This window comes from Ceratotherium simum, chromosome 32 (genome assembly GCF_057802395.1).
Source record: "Ceratotherium simum simum isolate JZ-2026a chromosome 32, ASM5780239v1, whole genome shotgun sequence".
Lineage (NCBI taxonomy): Eukaryota > Metazoa > Chordata > Mammalia > Perissodactyla > Rhinocerotidae > Ceratotherium > Ceratotherium simum.
Window position 1 is genome coordinate 3,267,389 of NC_141931.1, and position 22,163 is coordinate 3,289,551.

The 22,163-nt window shown below is 44.0% G+C and overlaps 1 protein-coding gene across 5 annotated transcripts in view; it reads left to right on the plus strand.

Moving 5' to 3' along the window:
* Nucleotides 1–2,380: 2,380 nt before the first annotated feature.
* Nucleotides 2,381–22,163, plus strand: part of NRP1 (neuropilin 1) — a 134,131-nt gene continuing 114,348 nt past the window's right edge. For all 5 annotated transcript variants that reach the window (XM_014783549.2, XM_004425239.3, XM_087420639.1 and 2 more), the window contains exons 1-3: nt 2,381–2,440; nt 2,796–3,319; nt 6,680–6,854. In XM_014783549.2, coding sequence (XP_014639035.1) covers nt 3,247–3,319; nt 6,680–6,854 — 248 coding nt within the window. In that variant the 5' untranslated portion in view covers nt 2,381–2,440; nt 2,796–3,246. The remainder of the gene's footprint in view (nt 2,441–2,795; nt 3,320–6,679; nt 6,855–22,163) is intronic.

Below are 22,163 nucleotides of genomic sequence, written 5' to 3' on the forward strand. Positions count from 1 at the left end.
CTGTCTATCACTTATTCTCACGTAAAGGTCGGTCTGTCTCCCTTGCTAGGGAATTGCAGAAATCTAAACCTGACCCTTTTCAGCAGTTAGTGGAATCCAACAGCAGAGGAAAGAGGTTGTTAGCAAGGACAATTTGCTCTGGACCAACCCACTAGCAGGCAATTATCAATCCATGCGGTAGGGTTCCATTTACCCAGTACTGTGTGGAAACCAAGGAGTCTAGAAAAGCCTCAGATCGGCTAAGACCAGACAACTCAGAGGCAGAACTTAACTACGATATTTCTCCCAGAGTACACAGCGCACGTCTTATTAGTCGGTTGGAGAAAGGCTGGCAAAAGCGCTCAGCTGGTGAGCAAGAAAGGAGACAGGCGTTTTCGGGGCCTTGACCCGCTAGAGGAACGCTTCCCGGGGAAAGACGGGAAGGATCCGGAGGGGGCGAGGTTGCGGAGTGGGGGCAGTCCCTCTCTGAGTGCATGATCTGGTGGCTTTTTTTGTTAGCTTGGTGGGTCCAGGCTGGGAAATGCACACTCAGCAGGGAAAGGGGAAGAGAGATTGGCGGCAGTTTTCTAAAAACAACACAGCTCAAGTCTCCCGCGTGTGCCCCCGCGCTCACCCCGCCGACGCACAGACGGGTCAAAACCGGCTCCCTGGAGCTAGCGCGGCCGCCCAGATCCCACTAGGAAGAAGGCGGGTATCGGTGACTCCAGGAGGCGCCGGCCGCTGCACCCGCCCGGTTCCCCTTCTCTGTCAACCTGCCAGGCTCTAAGAGGCGCCTCTCCCTCCGAGCCTTGTACTGAGGTCGCTCCGGGTCACCCCAAATCTGATGATGCCGCTCGCCAGCGCAGCTGGGAACTGGGACTGGCGGGGGTGCGCCCGGGGCGGAGAGGAAGGCGGGAGGCGGCGACGCGCGCCGGTCGTAGCCAAGCGCCCGGGCTTTCCTCCGCAGCGCCTGCTCCCCGGGGTCTGCGCTGGGAGCGGCTGGCGCCCCCTCTCGCCTCCGGCCTGCCCACGGTCCCGCCCACTCGACCCAGGCATTTGACTCCCGGCCTCGTAGCGCCACCCTCCACCCCGCGCCTCCCAGGGGTCCGAGAGCCGAGAAAAAGGAAACTGGTGAGGGAAACAGACGTTCGTGGGCACGGCCGGCTCGCGGCGCCCAGGGGGCCGGGTCTCCAGCTTGGAGGCGGGGGCGGGCGAGAAAGAAAGCTTGCCTCAGAGAGAGAACGCGGCGAGTGCGGGTGCCGGGTGTGCAGTTCGCGCGGCGGGGGACCCGCGTGCACCCCAAGGGGCGCGCGTCACCGCACCCAGCCGGGACCCGCGAGCGCCGAGCCCTCGCTGGGGGCGCGGGCGCCTTGGGCTGTCTTTCTCTCTTCCGCCTAAACCCCCTAGTCCTTCCGCCAAAACCTTGACCAGGGTCTCCTTGCCAACATTCCTAAATCCCCTTTGCCAGCTCTTTGCACCAGGTAGGAATAAGGCTCTGCTTCCGACATGTCTTCCTGAACGCCAATTCCAGAAGGTGTAGTGACCTTTTCACCTTCCCCACGAACTCCTTCGGAGGAGGTCCGGGGGCATTTACCCCTCCCAAGGGCCTGATCGAAACCTGTTTGTTCCCTGAAATGTCCTTGCTATTCACATCCGCAGAGGCCTTCTGCAGCAGTTCCCGGAAAGCCCTCGGGGATGGAACTGGGGGGCAGCCAGCCCACAGTGAGGACGCCGTGGGAGGTGGGGGTGGGTAGGAGCTAGACGGCTGACGTGACAGTTGCCTGTGGCCGGGAGCGGGGACCGTGAGAGCCCTGCCAAGAGCACCCCTCCCCCGGGATGCACAGAAACGGGCCACTGGACCCCTAATTTCCAAATCCCCCAACACCTGGGCTCCAAGACATGAGGCTGGGCGGGGTCGGGCGACGGCTGCCCCCTAGCTGGAAGGCGCATCACCTCCCACCCTCCGGCGTTCCCTCTGCCCCGGAAGAGAGGGCACCGAATCGCGCTTAACAATGGAGCCCGCGGCGCGCGGCGGGCACCCAGGCGCGATGGGCGCCCAGCAGCGCGCCCTGATACAGGGCAGGGCCGTGTGGGGCTGCAGCCCAGGCTCGCCTGCCCGAGTGGGCTGACTCGGCTTTACGTGCCTGCCACACTGCCGACCCTCGCCCGGCTCTGCGGTGCGTCTCCCACTCCAGCCTCGCTTTCCGCCTGTCCCCCTAGCCCTGGCCCGGAGCGTCCAGGGGCGCCCTGCTGCTCTCTGCCACAGGTCTCGGGCCGGCGCTGTGGGGAGTGGCAGGGGGCTGGCCCCGCGCTCCTCGCCGCCGCGGGCGCCGGCCGGGGGTTGGAGTTGTGAGAAGCAGCCGCCACCTCCCGGGCGCTCGGCACTCCTCAGCGGCTGGATCCCGGAGATCCTCCGCGAGCTGCCCCCTCTCCCCCAGGGGTCTTGAGCGAGCACGCCGAGGTAGGCTAGCCCGACCCTGTCGCTGGCACTGACCTCGATGCCCCGTCCCCAAACACACACCCCCACCGCCCTGGGCGCAGACCCCCAGCGCCTCCCTTCCCGTGGAGATCCCTGTAGGGCCTCCAGGAGAGACGGACAGACGGACGGGGAAAGCACACGGAGGGAAACTTGTTCCTCCCGGTCTCCTGTCAGGCAATTACTGGCGAGCCCGTGCGGGGAGAGGGGAGGGAGGAAGCGAGCGGAGGGCTCCTGAAGGGGAGGGGAGGACGGGGGAGGGGGGAGGCGGGGGTGCAGTTGGTGAAACTCCTCGGTCTCCCGCTCATCTTTTCATTGCCTGCTCCTCTCCTTCACGCAGACACCCCGGACCTCCCCTGGGCGCCAGCTCCTCGGCTGCAACGGGTCCAGAAACAAGCCGGATTTTTTTCTTTTTTTCTTTCTGGAAATTGGCTTTGGTGTGCGTTTCTCTACCTCCCTCCGCCCCCTCCCAGCTGCCCCCCCCGTTTTTTTTTTTTTTTTTTTTGAGACATGGCCCGGGCAGTGGCTCCTGGAAGAGGAACAAGTGTGGGAAAAGAGAGAGGAAACCGGAGCTAAATGACAGGATGCAGGCGACTTGAGACACAAAAAGAGAAGCGTTTCTCTCGGATCCAGGCATCGCCTCGCTGCTTTCCTTTCTCCAGGACGGACTGAGGATTTTACAGCTCTAGGCGGAGTTGAAGCGCTTCGGATTGTTGAGATTCCCCCTTGGCTCGATTTTCCCCGCACGTTCTCGTCCTCCCGCGTCTGCCTGGGGAGCCGGCGAAGGGAGAATGGAGAGGGGGCTGCCGCTCCTCGGCGCCGCGCTCGCCCTCGCCCTCGCCCTGGCCAGCGCTTTTCGCAACGGTAAGTGACAGGCGGAGGCGCGTGTGACAGCGCGGCGCCGGGCTCCCCGGCTCCCGCGTCCGGCCGGGGTTGGGCTTCCCGCCCCAGCCACGGGCTCACGCAGAGCTGCCGGGATGAACCTGGAGTAGCCACCTCCTGGGCGAAGGAAACTTTTATCCGGGCGGAGAAATAAGATCAGTCGGTTTGGGGTAGGAAGATTTCAAGTACTGCGGCTCCCTCCTGAAGTTGGTTGGTTGGCTGTGGGGGTTTTCCTACCTCTGTTACAAGGCAGAGCTGCCTACCTTCCCAGATCGGCACACCAATTATCTTAATAATGTTTCCTCCCAAAGGCAATTAGATGAGACTCCCTTTCAAAAATCTGATGGCTGTTGAAAGTTAATGAACACTTACCAGGAGAACTCCCTGGTTCTCCTGCAGCTCCTCTGAAGTCTTTCCTCTGGTGGGTGCCTGCAAGAGATAGCGGTTTGCTGGTTGATGGAACTCCCTCCTCCGCCTTGGTAAATCGTCCCTAATCCGTCTGGAGCATGAATGAAAGTTACATAGTGTCAATAAAGGAACCTGATATACACAGTGTAAGACACCAGGATATCTGAAAATCCCTCACGTAGCTGCAGTTTCCACTCGGCTTTAAAACCACTCACTGTTAAGTAAATGAAAGACTGTGCTGGGTTATAAACAGAATCCTGAAACCTAAATAATGTGTTTTAAAATGTGATCTGGTTGTAGACATGTTTGACTTGCAGTGTAAAGTAGGTGAAGGCAAGGATATGAAATTCTCTTTACAGTAGGGCCTTAGCAATTATTAACTAATTATCAAATATTTACTTTTGCCTGGCTTAGATTTCAATGAGAGTAATTAGAAGAAAAGAACATACCCTACTTACTGTGGTATATTGTTTTAATAAGAGACCACAAGTGGAGGGGTCCTACCAAGAGGAATTTAAATCATGTCTTTATGATGGAAGTTAATTTCTCTAATATGGTTTTTGGAGGTTTTGTGATTGAAGCAATAGATTTCCCTAACAGCTACCAAGCAGTGTTCTAAAAGATATGCTTCCAAGCAAAACACACACACACACACACACACACACACACACACACACAATTGTGAATGTGGAGTTCAATTTATTAATGAACCTGAGTTGGTGGCATCTTTCTATAATCTGGCAGGGGATGAAATAATATTCTCCTCCAATGGAAAGAGCTTAAGTGGTTATACTTTAGAAATTATAGTAACTCACCCTCTGCCCTCCACAACTCCTGGCGTTAAGTCGGTGGTGGAGATGTTCACAGGATGGATTTGAAGCCTAATGCAAGGAGCTTTCAGACTTTAGGTTGGAAACTCCATGTATATACAGGTATACGTGTATGTGTTTGAATGTATACATATAATTTAACAGAAATCTGGGGAGTGCGGAGAACCTGAGCTTCAGTCCATAAGCTTGCCTGTGAAGCCCTGTTGCTGTGCTTGTGGTGGCTACAGCCAGTAAATGCCTGTGTAACTCAGCAGACCTCTTAAAGCCATGTCCACTCCTTCGAGTACCAGTGTCTGCTAAATTAATTCATTAACCTTATTTAGGACTAATGGTCCAGAGTCATTAGAAATTGCTCTTTCTTAATCAACTGTTAGAGAGATTTAACAGAGCCAGGGAGTCTACCAGTCCACATTATCTTATTACACTGTCACTTTCTCAGAAGTCACAGATTAAAGAGCTCTGGTGTAGTACCAAGTCCACCTAAATGTCTTCTGAAGTGACTCTGTCGAGTGACTAGAAGCAGTGCTGTTTTATTTCACTCTTCTAACAGATGCCAGACACTGCCATGATGTTTGTACAGAGCTGGAGGAGACTTAATGAGATGGGGTCACTTTCCAAGTTTTCTGCACATTTAAAATAATGCAAGGGCCTCAGCAGAATCTCACAACAGAGTCCAATATGATCATTAGCTGAGATTCTCAACTCCAGTTGCAACATCATTTCTTCTTGGCAAACCTTAAGCTTTTAAAAGCCAAGGTGAAGGAAACCAGTATAAGATTACCCTCAGTCTAAAAATCATAGAAACATCGAGCAATTGAGAAAAAACAATGTAATTTATATTGTCTTCTTTTTAATTTATGGGAAATGATTTCTGTAATGCATGTAGCTTTATGCATTTTTGATGTGCACTTCATCTTTCATTTCCATTTGACCTGGTTTTCCTGTAATAAAATTCTGTAGATTTATAAATTCATGCTGAGAGCAAAGAATGCCATTCTCTTTCCACAGGGAATCTATTAGATGCAATATTGAAATCTATATATACCATTACTGAAAATTTGTGATTGATAGGCTTATATATTTCACTGCTTTTGTACCTGTTCCTCTTACACAGTTTATGCACCGAATTTTTATTGCTCAAAATTAAGCATCAATAAATGTGGGAGCATTTCAGGGTGAGGCTCTCCAGCCTGAAATCCATCATAAAAAGTGACAATGAGAATCTATGCCAAACAATAAAGCAGCCCTGAGACTGGTTTATTTGGCTCTCAGTGAATCACTTCACATTGGGAGTTTTTGAAATGCAGGCTCAAAACTAGTTAGCTTGCCTTTCCCAGAATGTGAGAATGGGGCTTACCATGTGGAGCACCCAGACCTCAGGGTGGTGGGGTTTTTTTCAACATGTAGGTAATTAGAATTAATGCTGTGTGGCTATTTATTTTTCTTACCTTCCCATTGCTTTGATCTGGTCTCCAAGCCTGAACAACTTTACTTGGAGCAATAGAGCAGAATTATTTCTGCTTCACCAACTATACTTTGTTCTCTGTTGCTCTGGATCTCAAGAGCAGAGATAACTCAAAATCACTTAGATTTATGGGCAGATAAAACAAAAACAAAAAAGGTTTGTCTTGGAAGACAATCCCCACTGATCAATGACACAGACCAGGCTTATCATCAAAAAGCGACACAAGGGGTCGGATAGCATCTTTTAGTCACCTTCCACTTAGAACTTGCTACTTAATGCGATTACACTTCTTCAGGGATAATTAAGTCTAGCAGAAGCTCCCTGGGGAGCATGTTAACATCCATTGAGAGGATTTACTGTTTTTAATGCTAGAAGGCCTTTTTCTTGGGACGGAACTTTGTGGGGGATGGGGGTGGAGCCGTGTCAGATCTCTCAGTACACTTTCCTCCGGAGCCAACACACCAAAGTGTGTTCTTGGTGGGGTGCTGCTCTCAGCGCCACCTGAAGAACCTGCAGGGACCTCTTGGAGTTCCCTACAAGAAGTTACGGAATGTTTAATAGCTGGCAATTTATACATAAAACTAGAATATCTAACTGGTTGTCAGGAAAAGATCTACTAAAATGTTATTTTTATTGCAGGTAAATGTGGCGATACCATAAAGATTGAAAACCCCGGGTATCTTACATCTCCCGGTTATCCTCATTCTTATCACCCAAGTGAAAAATGTGAATGGCTGATTCAGGCTCCCTACCCCTACCAGAGAATTATGATCAACTTCAACCCCCACTTCGATTTGGAGGACAGAGACTGCAAGTAAGTGAGACCGCATTGGAACAGGGCGCCACGGCACCATCTAGTGGTCGTGGATGGCGAAGGGGGAAATGTCTGTGTGTAGGATGTGGGATATAAATGGATCCAGGAGGGATTTCAATCTAGGCCAGATCGTATGTCAATGGCATGGAAATTAAATTATGTTAAGTGATTTCTGAGTTCCCCATACTAGGAAGATTATATTTAAATGTGTAATCTCTATTCTTTTTCCTGTTAACACTTTGGTTTTGGAACTCTTTTGTTAAGAAATGTATATACATGGTTCTTTTTTTTTCCTAGAAAGAGAAAGAACTAGAAACCTAAACTCTCACTTGAGTTTTGTTAAATATCGTGGGTCACTAACATATATTGCATTGACAGATAGGGAGGTTGAATATTTTTGGACAAATCTGTGGCAAATTTTGTGATTTAGGAACTGTATTTATCCTATTGAATTGGACATGACAAAAACAAATTGTCATTGAACAAAAATAAGGTATATAGGATAAGTTGGATGAGGTGTTCTTATAGTAGGTTAATGATTGCCGGTCTCTTATGGAGAATGCTAGAAAAGAATTGTTAATACACAATGAATACAGTGGGACTCAAATACGAGTCAGTGTTTCATCCATCTGCTTTAGTCTTGCTCTCTCCTTCTATTAAGTTACTAAGCATCAATTTATGCCAGATTTTATTATTAGGAAAACAGTCTCACCATAGAGAGAGTCTAAATTGTATTTCCTCACTTTATATGAAAGAGCTTGTGTGTAGGTTTTCCTTTCCATCGTGTGGAAAGTATGTTTGAACACTGCAGGCCTCAGTCCACCGAGATCCAGGTTTTCTCTTCGCTCTGGCCATGCAGCAGACCGCCTGTCTCTGCCTCATCCACATCGTCCCATTCTGCCACACTGCACACGCTGTATTCTCCAGAGACTTGAACCTGATCATCAATCTTTAATGACATTTAGATATAGAAATGGTTTTGGCAAAGGAAAATAATCTATTTAAATCTCAATTCTAAAGTATTACTTAGGAACTGATATGTTTTCCCAAGTTTTAAAATGGGTCAGTTTGATATAACTGTATACAAAGCATGCAGGCTACTACTTCCATTAGATATAAACATTATTATGCAGGCACATTCGTTATTAAAAATATTCTATTTGCAAACACATAACCCTTTTATGGGAGAACAGAGTAATGGAAAAATGTTTCTACCTGTAGGAAGTCCTTAACAACCTGTTGAGTTGGTGGGGTAAACTAGTTTTTTGTGGTCAGGGAAATAAGGTCATCTAGTTAATTCAACGTTCTGGAACCTAGAGAATTAGCATATCTTTATATACTGTTGATCAGTTTCCAAATAATCAGCATATACTACATTGCAATAAAATTATACTGATTCCAATTTAGTCTTTGTTCTGTGATTCAGAAGTGCCTCAGGGCATTATATTGACTTTTTAATCTTGTGTGAAAGTTGCCATTAATAGAGTGTTCCAGTGACTGCTAGGAAACGGAATTCATTGTTTTTTTTTTTGCCAATATTCTGTATGGTGGTTTTTACAATGTCAATCGCCTAGACAACCTGAAGACTTATTCTGTATTTCATTTCATTTTATTTTGTTTTATTTTATTTTTTGCTTTTTAACAATATTTAGACTGCTATAGGAGATATTTTGAAGAAACTCTGGTAAAACATACTCGAGTAATAACATTATTCCCCAAATAAGGTGCTATTAGATTTCAGTAAACTCATGTTTACTAATTCCTTGTCTGAAAATCATGACCATGTTTGTGTGTAATGTCACAGTTAAAGAACTGAGAGTAATCAGTAGCTATTAGCAGTGGTGTGCTGGTAAACGTTTAAGGACTGGGTCTGGGGAGGGGGGAGTCACGTCCTAATTTGCAATGTTTACCAATTTCCGGAGTGTGAGTATTCCCACTATGGCCAACTGCAGACTGCCCATGTGATGTCACTGTGCACAGACTTGCAAGGAGATGTGCACAACTGGCTCTTGTGAGCTGGTGCAAGGCAGCTCCAGCACACAACTGGGGGACAAGTGTAAGAAGGGGAAGACAGCTGAGTGAGTTAATATATGTAAAGTGCGTACGACAGTGTCTGCCACACAGTAAACCTTAAAGGATTATTTGTCATACATAGCACGATGTGAGGTAGAATCTGGTGGGATTGGGGGAGCACCTTTTTAGTTTTCTTTTTCAAAGATGATAAGAAAAAAGATAATTATAATTTATAGGAAGGGACAGTTTTAGTGATATCAGCAAGGTTTTCAAGAAACTGACGTGGCCAAGAAGATTGTGCTGTAATTATGTTGGCAAGACTTTTTTTTTAATGCCACACAGTAAGCTGGTTTCTTAATTGGAGCAACTGAGGGTTTGTTCTCTGTGAAGGTGCCATCTCCTGGCCAGCCTTGAAAGGCTGATCTAATTTAGCCTAATGAAGTCAATAGAGATTATGGCATGGAAAATATCTTTGTGCCATGTTTTGAAGTGTTGCTACCTGATCGTTTTATCAATGAAAATTCCAAAAATGATATAGGAAGACCAGCTTAACACATTGCCATCACCATCTTTCCAAGCTGGTCCACATGACCCCTCATCATTGTTGAAGGTTACAGTTGAGGTTCTACAAATGTGGCACGATTCTCACAACCTTTTGTAAAGGCTGTGAGAAGAACCTGCAGCTTTAATTTAAAGTTAGAATTCCCTGCAAAGATGGAAAACACTAGAAACTCTTGGAAGAAAAAATTCATAGACTTCAAAAGTTTATGTTGGATGTCCAAAAGTGTAGTTTTTTTGTTTTTCAGTGGGTTGTGGGGTTTTTTTGGTAATTTATATTAGGCTACTTCCAAAAATGTATTTGAGTTGTTACAAAATTAGGTAAAGTAAACCACATTCAGAGAGCTGGTAAACTTTTAGTTGTCATTCCTGTTAAGAATAAGCTGCTTCGCTCTTATGGGAGATATTTAATATCTTTCCCTGTTTCAGCTATGTGTCTAATAACAATAAAAAGGACTTGCTGTACCAGTATCATAAGGTTACTGATAAGATGAAATGGGGTAGTGGATGTGAAACCCCTTTGAAAAGTTAAACGCTCCCCTAAAAAGAAATTATCACTATTATTATATCCTTAACAACTTGGTGATTGTTAGAATATTTGAAAATATGAAACTACCCATATGTCAAACTAAACAGATTGATCTGCATTATAATACACGCTGCATTTTCTCTTGAAACTGTCAGTATTTGCACAGTCAACTTTCACCATGTGAAAGTTCAAGAAATCAATTCCGTAGTGCATTTACTTATTGAGAAAAATTCTTGAAACCCAAGTAAACCATTTTTGTGTGTGTAGGGATGCACAAGTAATTAAATAGATGAATTCTGGTAGAAAAAATATATTTTATTTAAATTTTTATTGTTTTATTTATAATTTAAGAACTCTTTCATAATTTTAACAATAGAGTAAAATGTGTACAATCACAACTTTTCATGCGACCAGCACCACGACTGACCCGGTGCATAAGTAAACGATGGACCTAACCTTCCAAAAAGTTTTTTACAGTGGATGTCAAGGCAGGACGTTTTCTTAGGGAACATGAATGTGCAAGATGTGCCTGATACTTTTAAAATGCAACAATCTATGTTTATGCCATCACTGAATCAGGTTTCATTACAAATAAGCATCAAAAACATAATATTATAACTCCTTGAATTCTTTTATTGAACAATGTGTGGTATCCATCAGTCAGTCGATGGAGCAGTAGAGCATCTGTGTGCAGGGCTACCATTGTGCTAGGATTTCTAGCTAGATATACTGCCTGGTCTTATTGTTATGTTGATATAAGGGAGGTGGCTAGAGAACATTCTGAGAGGAGAAGGTGTTGAGGGAATGGGAGGAATGATAGTTTCTCTTTTTTGCACCAGCAAAATCTTCCATGCTTGTGAAGTGTCAAAGCACAGTTAAAAGCAGAAAAGAAGGAAAAAAGCAACCTGCTGAGTGTTTCTCAGAAAGCAATGTTCATTGTTCGTTGTAAATGGTTCTCAGCATTTACACTGAGCTAGTTAGATCTTACTCCACTCAAGTTTTCTTCGGTGGTAAGGCAGACATCTTGAATCTCATAAAACTTTATATCTGCATAATAAACAAGAATGTCATTGATACAGTAGTTAGAATTTATGGAACTTTTCCGGTTTCCCAGCGGTGCAAACTGTCATCATGATAATTTATAATGGTTTGTGACAAATACTGCTGAGCAGAGAGGTGTGTGGTTACATTCAGATCAGATGTCATCATCTGGGGACCAATAAAAATTTCAGACATGGGGTTAAAAACATTGAGAAAATGAATGCGAAGCTCCAGAAAGAGAGTCTAAAAAGGTGGTAGTGTTGGAGGGAGAAAGCCCAGTCGAGGTCTTCTTACTGACAGGTTCCTGATGTCAATGCCCGACTTGTCAGGGCTGTTTTGTAGGATTCCACCAAGACACAAGGCTAGCAGAGCAGAGCTGCCTTTCTGCCTATAATTTAGATTTGGAATCTCTTCTTTGTATAACCAATAATAGCTGTCTTTTCCTAATTCAATGCAATTAAAGGAAGATTTCATTCTTGTAACTTCATATGAAGTTTAATTATAATAAAATTATAATTAGAGATGATAGTCAAGTTTTGGAATTTTATTGGAATAAATCATGCATTGTTTCTTTAATGCTACTTTTAAAATTACGTAAGTTTACGAACTTTGAAACACTGTTCATTGCATTTATTTTCATAGAATATAAACTCACTGAATGAAAATTAATCTGCCCTTAGTTTCTTAAATCTGATTATTCCTGCAAATTTAATTATACAATGGTCACAGTTGTTTATTGGCAATCTGGGGAGTATAAGTTCCATTTTTGGTTTCCCTAAGTACTGTTTTCTGTTTTGATCTTTTCTTTATTTACTTTATTCAGCATGGATTTTTGCATTACTTTTGATTTTTTAAAATTTGCATTAAAATGTGATTTATCTTGATTTTTGGCTTTTTGTATCTGAGGCAAGTGCCTCCTCTAGTCCCGGTCTTGTGTTTAGAACATCGTGAGACCAAGACAACACTTTGTTTTACAGAAAACAGGGGGTATTTTATGCCAAAATAATTCTCCATTTTTTATATGAAATATAGAAGTATATATCCTTTTAATTAAAGTACAATCTATACCTAGAGAAATACACAAAGTAAATGTAACGTTTGATAAGATTTTACCGAGTGAGTGCATCCGTATGTCAATCCAGAGTACACGTTTCCAGCTCTCCAGGCAGAAGCCCCTGTGTCCACTTTCCGTCCCTGATCCTTGGCTTCAAGGGCACCTGCTGTCCTGTCTTGTGTGATTCCATTTCTATAAATTTCAAAATCAGACAAAACCAAGCTACAGTCTTAGAAGTCTGTATGCACTATCCTTTGAGCAGAGTGAAACTCTTTGGAATGGAGATAGAAAAAGGGGTACTATTGCCTTTCTAGCCAGAAAAACAGAGTCCTGCTGAAGCATTTTCCCATTTTTTTCAGTGACGACTGTAGAAATATCTTGTATTTGTTGCATTTACTATGGTTATGTGAAAATAAACACAAAGTTTTCAGTCTGGAGGCGGCTTGATATGCAAGGCATATTCAGAAAAATCTTCCTTTGCTTTGTTTTTCCTTCTCTTTTCGTTGCTGGTTTTGATCTCAAGTAACTTCCCAATGTGGGCAATGTGAGAGGCACCACCACTAAGCTCAACTCCATTAAAACGCTACTGGGTGGGTAAGACGGAGCCCTTCTCCGCACTGCTGGCCAGTGTTGTTGCTACCAGCTACCACCTGCAGCATCCTTGGTCACCACTCAGGCAGAGAATTATCTGCTTTCTTCCTTTTCGTTATTTTCCCCACTAGCTCTGATTTATTTGAACAGAACCCCGTGTGTTTAATACAATTAATTTTCTTTATTATTTCTTACTATAAGCAATCACACTTGATCATAGTGAATTTTGAGTGGTTGTGTGTTAGGCATTTCTGTAATTTGAAAGAAGCAACCTTTATGAGAAGCTAAAAGAGAAGGTTAGTTGAAATCTTATCAGATTGAATCAACATGTGCGTGGCATTTCCAACCAGATTTCACTTCGGGGAGCAGGCACTTAAAAATCGATCCAAGTGAGACATATGCCTTCAGCCGGCATGCGTGTTCTCAGCTCTTCTCCAGCAGAAAACTTGATACTTGCATGCTTGCTGACATACTTCGGCAGATGCACACACACAAACACATATGTGCATGTGTGTGTGAGCTTGTAAAGGAGGCTACAAAATAAACTTAACTAATTGCCGTTGTAGTGTTCATCAAGGCTGATCATTAAGCCTACAGAAGAACAAGAGACAAGATTAGCGTTCAGATCAGGTTCCAAATGCCTCATAATTGGGTGTTTGTAATCAACCCTGATTGTAGGAGTCGGTGACTTGGCAGAACATAGCACGCCAAAGGAAGATTTCCCCTGCTGTGTTTGATTGATTGAACTGTGTCCAGTATCTAGGTCAGTTAGGGAGGGTATGAGGTCAGTATAACTCTCGGATTGGCTGTGAAGCATGCCAAACGCATTAGGCTGGGTTATGGTTGAAATCATTAAATCTTTACTGACAGCTTAGAAAGTTAACTGCATTCTTCAGAACTCTCCTCAATTCTGCAGAAGAGCAGAAAAAAATCTTATGGCTTTTGTCCATTCAATTGCCTTGTAACCTGGTTTTTCTCCTCCTCAAGCCCAGGTCTGTATTGCACGTATCTTGTATCTTATTTCGTCAACATGTTTTTTCTCCTCTAATTTAAATAATCAATTGAGTGTTTAGAAAGGAATGATCATGGCTGGTTCTTACTGTCAGCTCCTCTCTATATGCTCACCCTGGCACCCAGAAAGTACTCTGTGCACATGATCTCACTTTATCTTCCTTTCCTCCCCATTTTACAGATGGCAGCACCAAGGTTTAGAGAAGTTAAATTGACTGAGCCCAAATGCTCAAGTGCTGCACCAAATATCTTTCCACCTTTTTATTTTTTATTTAGGCAGCTATTTTCTTCTATAAAATACCTCGAGCAAAAGTTTAAGTACAAACCAACTAATTCTGAGGAAAGACTTAATTTTTAAAGTCTTAGTTCAGAGTAAGTAAACATTGGTAAAAAACTGTGCGCAGAAAATTCTAACTAAGTGGTGATTTTCTATTCAGTCAAAACTTGCCTAAACTTAGGAATGAAATCCTGGTGGAAAATATCTAAATTCTAGTCCATTTGGTTGATGGAATTTGAAAATACAAAGCACATATAAATACAATATTTAAGGATTCGATTTACACAGTTGGTTCAAGGGACACACAAGATACCAGCTGCGTCCAGGGCTTTCTCCCAGCCCAGAAGTAGGAAGGCTGTGTTCTCTTCCTGAATCTCAGGCAAATAGCAGAAAAGTCTTGCTCTCCTATAGCTCCCATATTTGTAAACTTTAGATACTTATATTTGCCACGGTGACTCTGCAAGGGTTAAAGAGAGAATGTTTGCTCGGGTTCTGGGTTCCTATGAGAAATAGAAGAGTGTCTTTTGAGAAGAAACTTGCTCCAGAGCATTTTGTTTTTATCTGGTCAGATACTTGTATAATCAGTCAGCCATGTTGGAGATGATGGCTTGTTGCTTCTGTGATAGACTGGCATGTCACAGAGAGGGGCCAGTCCCGGGATGAAAGAGGATGCTAAATGTCTCCTCATTCAAGTTCCTAAATTTCTTTAAAACAGCCAGGGGTGGCAGAGGCCAGTCAACAGAGTCACGATTCTGACTCCTTGTCTGACTGTCCAACCAACGGGAACTATAGCAGGGCAGCTGTTGTGTAAGATACTAGAAATCAGTGAAATGGCATGGAAAAAATTAACCTGTGCTCAAAATCTTAGTCCTAGATAGATAACTTTAAAAAAAAAAATCAAAACCACTAAATTCCCAAATTTAAAGACAAAAGAACACACACTTGACTCAAAGAAAATAAAGGACGCAAAGCCCCACAAACTTGGTAGCACTGAGGGTGACTTCTTCTGATTTGGGATCACGTTGTTCTTTAGAGGTAGGAACACCTGGCTAAATGAGACCAATGTTTTACCTTTTATCCTGGGTCCTACCTGTCTGTCCATTCTTGAATGGTTTGAGAAAGTGGGCATTTATTTGTTAACAAATTTGGTCACGAAAAAGGTTAAAATTTTAATTTCTGGATCAATCCACTGTTTTGGAAAAATGGCAGCCAATAAAAATGACAAATCTCCATTAATTTACAGTCTGACTCTATGGGCACCTCTGTTCTAAGACCCATCTGTTTAGGTTCTTCGTTCTAACTGTATAGGTGAGGGTTTGTCTCCCGGTTGGGTGGTGAACTCTATGAAGGTAGAAACCACATCTTACTTATATTTCTACCGCCCGCAATCCAACAGAATGCTTTGCACATAGTAGCCACCAGTTTAATTGAACTAAACAGCTGACAGTGTTATTGAAATTGAAATCTGATATATGAAGGATAGAGGGGAAGAAACGCAGGTTTTGCATGATTAGAGTCTATGGTTCACAGTAGGCGTTCTGGAGAAGAGACCAGCGAAATTCAGTGAAGGAACAGTGAAAGGGGCAATTTTGATAACTACTCCAGTGGGTGGTCAGTCTGAGTGACCACCTTTCAGAAAGGACTTCCGGCAGCCTGGACGTGGGGGTGGTAGCTGCATTTCTGCATTCAGGGAATCTGCCAGGTTGCCCCCCGCCCCCAGCCACCTGGTCAGAGGCATCAGAACTTGAATGTTGGAGCCCCTGATTCCCAGCAGTGCAGGCACAGGCTACAGATTGTCTGGACAGTGACAGAGCCGTGGGAGCCAGCTCTCCCACACGCGTGGCTGCCCCTCTTCTGTCTGTTTGGAATGGGTTTCAGCCTGGGCTCTACTGGAGCCCAAACATCACCCATACTGTCCTAGCAGCTTCTTCACTTTACAAGGGGTATCTCGTAATTTTATTTCTCAATGACGGTGTTGACGCTAGGCTGAGGGGAACAATGAGTTTTTTAGCACTGATTGGAATTTTTCTTTCTTTTTTCAAGGGAAAAGTTTTGTATTTCCCTTATCCTTTATTCCAGTGCCAATTTCTTTGTCCCTGGCTGGGGACATGACTGAGCAACTGTTAGGATATATTGGTTCAGTCCTTCAAAGCACATCCTCACTTCCCTCTTTACCTGTTCTGGCCTCATACCTGATGTGCATGTGAGTTCACTAACACGAGCTGGCGATTTTTGATTGTCAGGGGACCATGTTAGCAGCTCCCTGTGAAGAGTGTTCTGGTGAGAATTAGGGAGGTCGGTTATAATTGCACCTCTGCTGTTCATTCCCGTCTGTGAGATAAGACCCAGGTTGTAGGGGCTGGTCACAGTCTATGAATGGCTTGATTATGGCACCTTTAACACTTGTGGCTTTGACAGTGTGAACCAGCGTGGCTGGTTAACCAGAAGATGTAACCACATCAGTCACATGACCTAGACACAGCTTCAATTCACCTTTTTCCCTTCTCTTTCTGAAGAAAAAATGCTTTCCTTCCTCCACCTATCTCAATAACACAGTGTTGATGAGATAATGTAGGTGGAAGTATCTTATGAATACAAGAGAAATATGTTAAATAAAGCCTAGGTATTACTACAACAGGAAGTGCATCCGCAGGTTTTGTTCCTTAAAATAAGTCCAGACTGTAAACAATAACGTCTGCATCCTTAGGAGGAGGCACTTATAAATATTTCAAAAGCACGGCGCACATCCACAACTGAGATAGTATCTCATGCTCAGCATGTATTCAGCCAGCGAGAATTTCTGAATGGTCTTATTATAAGTTGGCTGGTTAATCGTGTTATAATTGAAGTCTTCTAAAAATCTAGATGGGTAGAGTTTCTGGAAAATCTTACAAAAGATGCTATCTCAATGTCACAAACATGATAATAGCATTAATGGCTTAAAAAAATCATTATTTTCTCAAGTGTGCCTGAGGACTTATAAATCTATTCAGTACATTCAGACTGTATACCAGCCCATACTTAAACAGGAAGTCAGGAGCCAATGTCATGGTTATTACAGCTGGGATGTCGGTCCTTCCCAATCAGTTAAACCAAATAGTGCCATTATATTCATGTCCAAGAAAGAGGAAACTGTGGATTTTGTAGTATAAATTCGTAGAGAAAAGCAGCTGGAAAAATTAATGGTTTTAAGTTGGTAGTCCCTTCTATTCTCATCCCTTTCCCTCCATTTCTAGTGGCCCCGGGTCCTTTAACATTGCTGTCTCCTTTCCCGTGTCTGGTTATGACAGATGTCCCAATGGTGCGGGGGATTCTCGGTGGCTGGGATGAGGAGCATGTGCACAGGAAGGCCCTGAGGATTGCGGCAGAGAAGAGATTACCACTTAGTCCCTCCTCCCCACCACACCCTCATGAACAGCCTTCTATGATAAAATTATATCTGTAGCTGCTCAGAAGTGCTCTCAGCTTTGTTTTCATATGAAATGACTACAGGTGCGTGTTGCTGGGCGCTCCAGCAGAAGGGGTTTCCTTTCCATTGTGGGCCTCCACGGGTCAAAGAGAGTCCGTAGGACTTTCCCACTCTTGAGGAAAAGAAATCCTCCTCGGATCTTGTTACCCTTCAAACAAATGTTTCACCTCTCTCCTTCTTTCCTATTACTGCCGAGAGGATTGAAAGTGGTGTCTACACTGCAGAACTTCACGTTCTCACTTACTCTTCTCAACATAATTTCTGTCCCATCCAGTTGACTGAAACTCCTTGCACAAATGTTATACTTCAGTTACTCCTTTAAAGCCCCAGCTATTGGCTTTCATTTCTTCAACCGTTGTACAACATTCTACACAATTGGCTACTCTCTACACATTGGAGCCACCTTCTTTCCTGCATCTCATGGCACTGCATCATCTTGGTCTCCTCTCCAGTTCTCTGACCACGTCTCTTTTTGGCTGGTCTCCCTTTCTCCTCCAACACTAAAAACAGGCATTTGCCAACTGTGCCCCAAATTTCTTCTCCTTGAATTGCCTTTTTGATCTTAGTCACTCAGCTTAGCTAATACCCACACTTCTGCCTAGCCCTAGATTTGGCCTAAGCATTGAACTCAGACTTCCAAATTCTTTCCAGGCGATGCTGACTGCCTGGATGATAGGCTGCTGCCACAATGAAAAATCAAATTTTGCACCTTCCCCTACAAAGGACTTCTCTGCTGCCCTTTCGTTCTCTTCCTGATTCCTTTCTTTCCTATGTATCCAAACTTGAAACTCTGGAATGTCTTCTGATTGCTAATTGCCCTCCAAATCTAGTCAGTTTAAAGGCATCTAAATTACGTATCTGCAATGTCCCTCATATCTACCTTTTCTGTTATGTTTCTACTGTTACCACTCAAATTCGAACACTTTTTAAGCTGTTCCTGGTGCCATTGCATTAACCTCCTACGGGGCTTTCCTCTTTCATCCTCTCTGCTTAGAAACACTGAGAGTCCCCATTTCTTCCTTGCTCTGTCTGTGCTTCTCAGCCTCCCACAATGTAGCCCCCACCTGTCTCCCTGTCCTGTCTCCTGTGGTTCCCTCATATATTCCAGCCAAAATGGTCTCCTTGGAGTTCTTCAATCTCCCCCCTGCTCTCCTCTTTATGCCTATTCATGGGGTGTTTCCTTCAGAGATGTGGGAAGGGTAAACGCCCTTCACATACCTGTGTCTTTCTCTCTGTCAAAATGTTGCACATCATCCTAGTTCCATCTGAAATGCTTCCTTCCTAAAGCCATTCCTGAGAACCAACTGCCAATCAAATGTGACCTCTCTACTCTCTCCTCTGACACCCCCAAGAGCTGTGTTTATGTATCATTCATGTTCCTTACCATATTCTGCATTGTGTCACAATTAATATTCTGCTACTATCCACCCAACCAGTTCATGGAGAACTCAAGAACAGAGACTGACACTGTTTCCTCCCACTTGCAGAGCCCAGAGTGCTTCGTATACAGTAGGTGCTCAATTTATATTTGCTGAATTGAATTGACTGACTGACATCCAACGAGTCTTCTCCAGTGTGTTCATCCAGCACAGAAGAACCACATCAGCTCTTTAGGAAAGGCTCTAAGCTAACCAGAGGATGAAAATGCACACTTACACTTCTCATTTACACAGTAAACCCTTCATTTTCCTGGTAGTGGAGTCAAACTTACATTTTTTCTTCTAAAAACCTCTATTTTTAAAAGCCTAGATTTCTACACATGAATAGCTTTAGCTAAATCTCAAAAAATATACAGAGGTAGTGCTTGACTGAGAGCTTTTCCTTCTGTTTCACAGTCACCTCCATAATCTGCTTTGGAGTTAGAGGCATAAAATGTATTAAGATGGTAGGCCTACATCCTGATGGCTGAGTATTTTGTGACATCCCCACAACACATGGGACTTTGTGTCACAACTCTGTAAAGTTTGTCTATTGTGTATTCATATCTGGGCTCACGTCCAAACCACCTTTACACAAATAATTTAGAGCCTTCTTCCGTTCCAGCTGGCAACCCCAATAAATGCACATGTGAACTTCACAGCAGGCTTGCGGGGAAGATGTGTAAAGTGAACTTCCCCATCAGAGAAGTTAACGCAGGATGCATCCCAAGCCCAGATAAATACCAGTCCCACTGTCTTAGTGCAACTACGTAAAGGTGCTACCCTGAGGAGGTGCTTGCCTGAGTTAGCCCAGGGGTCGCTATGGTGGGGTGATTTCTGAAATGGACAGTAAGGGGTTTTGGCGGCTCCCTCGGCTCACCCCTCTCTCGCCGTAGCAGTGTTTCCTAAAGCTGTGTGTCACGATGGGCTAGTGTCAACCCAAGAGGAGGAGACCAAGGAGGAGCAGGTGCACAGCTACACTTATGACAGCAAGGAACCCCCACTGCCATTGCCGGACTGTATATTTATTACAGGCTCCCCAGTGTTACTACCTTACCCTGAGTTTTCTGGGCTATTTCCAAACGTTTCTGTTATCTATCCAGTCTGGAAACCCAGAGCACGCCCTCATTCTCACATCTCTAGTTTATCTGCATCCAGAGAACAGAATGACTTAAATGATAAACTCTTAGGTTTCTGTGGCGGTGACAGATTAGCTGGTGCAGAGGCAGAAGCGCTACCTGACCGTGCCCCCAACTTACTCCAGTCTGTGCCAGGCCCGTGTTGACCACATCCGTAGGTCCCTCAGGAGACCTGCTCAAGTGACAGCGTGGCCTTCACGTGTGAGCCTGTAGGAACCATTGTGATTCTGGATTCCAAGTCGCTGTGGGCTCAAGTGTTTAATCTTTCTGGACTGGCATTTCCTTGTCTGTGAGATGAGAGGGATGGGCTCTGCTCTTTAAGCCCTTTTGCCTCTAATGTAACAGGCTTCCATCCGTGCAGGGGAATCCTGTTGCCAGAAGAGCAAATCCCAAAGATGTCTTTTCTGACCACTTATCCTGGCCCTGATCTCTGCGCCTGTCTGTGGACTTTGACAAGACTCTCCATCCCCCTGCTTTTCTTTCTTCTCTCCTAGAACCGAGCTACCCCAGCCCAGCCCAGACCCTCCCTGCCTTTTGCAACACAGCCCTTCCCCTCTTCCTACTCTTTTTCTCACTGAGACACATATTTTCTGTCAGTTTTCCACTCCTAAACTGTATCAGACATTTTAGACTCTCGTGTGGCAACATTTATACCAAGGAATTGTCCGTTCTTTTACCTAGACCTGAATCTTACCCATTAACAGATATGTTTTATCTGATCAGTTATTTAGAAAAACTGGGAATGTGGTCCTCAGAAATAGTCATTTATGGTTCTGCTGTTGTTGAATGTAAGATTTGCAGGCAGTGGAAATTCTGTGTTAGGAATAAAATTCTGTGTTAGTTCTTGAAACTAGATGAGCCACAAGCCAGGTTCGAGATGTAATTTAACTACAGTTGAGAACCTGAGTATTAACCTGAACTTGGATTTGATCACTAACACAGAAGTAGCTTTTACCTTATCTTTTTGTTCAGCACAGTTTTTCAAAATTAGATTGTAAAGAATAGAAATTACATTGGAAAAAATATGAAGGATCGACAACAGTGATTTTGTTAATGAATCCCACCTCGCTCTTTATGTCTCAAAGGCGGTGTAAGCTATGTAATAAGCTATGTATCTATTTGTAAAACAGCCTCAAATTAAGGAGCTTATTCAGATGCCATTGTAAAAATAATTTTCTGAAATTGTGGTCTATCAACAGGAGATAAGATGGCGCTTGTTGTCGCCTGCTGAGGCCCATTATGAATATTCTATTTCAGAAGCAAATCACACTGTAAATACAATGTTCAGATTCATTTATTCCCACAATAGCATTTTTGCAAAGGTGCAATTTCGTAATTTGACTTAGCATTGATGGCGCATCATCATTTCAAAGCTCTTTATAACCACTGGTTAATTCACACATCCTTGGGAAATTGTTTATTGTACCAGACCCATTTTAAAATGAAATCTCAAAAATATATAAAGATAAAAAAGGCTAGACAGGGACAGAGATGTGATTAAAACTTGCTGCCCTTCTGCGTGTGTCCTTTCCTTAGTCCCTCGGACTAGGGGCTTCCAGACACTTTAAACATAAATGTGTTACCAATAAAGATTCAAGAGCTCTATTACTGATTCTATTACAGGCAGGAAACTTGATTTAAAAAAAATAAATCCAGGGGGCGGCCCCATGGCCTAGTGGTTATGTTCGAACCGCTCTGCTTCAGCAGCCTGGGTTCAGTTCCCCGTCGCGGACCGACACTGCCTGTCAGCGGCCATGCTGAGGCAGTGACCCACATACAAAATAGAGGAAGATTGGCAATGGATGTTAGCTCAGGTGAACCTTCCTCAGCAAAAATAATAATGATAAAAAAATAAATAAATCCAAGTCATTCAAGATTCAGATGTAAACAGGACCTGAAATGAAGGAACATATTAATTATGCTCTTCTCCTGTTTGGCCCTCCTGTGCCCTATTTTTGTTAAAGCAAATGATCAACAGTGGACTAAGGTCTAGAGTTTTTAGCTAATTCTAAGCATTAATTGGAAAATGTCTAGTATTTCTAGATACCACGATAAAAAAAAGAACCAGAACTGTCAGCCCCCCTTATTTTTATCATGACATCTTTCCTGGAACTGACCTTGAGATGTAAACTGTTCATGTTTCTTATCCATGTTGTTTTAGGGTTTGGTTTATATATTGATTGGACAGGCTCTGAGAGGGATGGTGAAC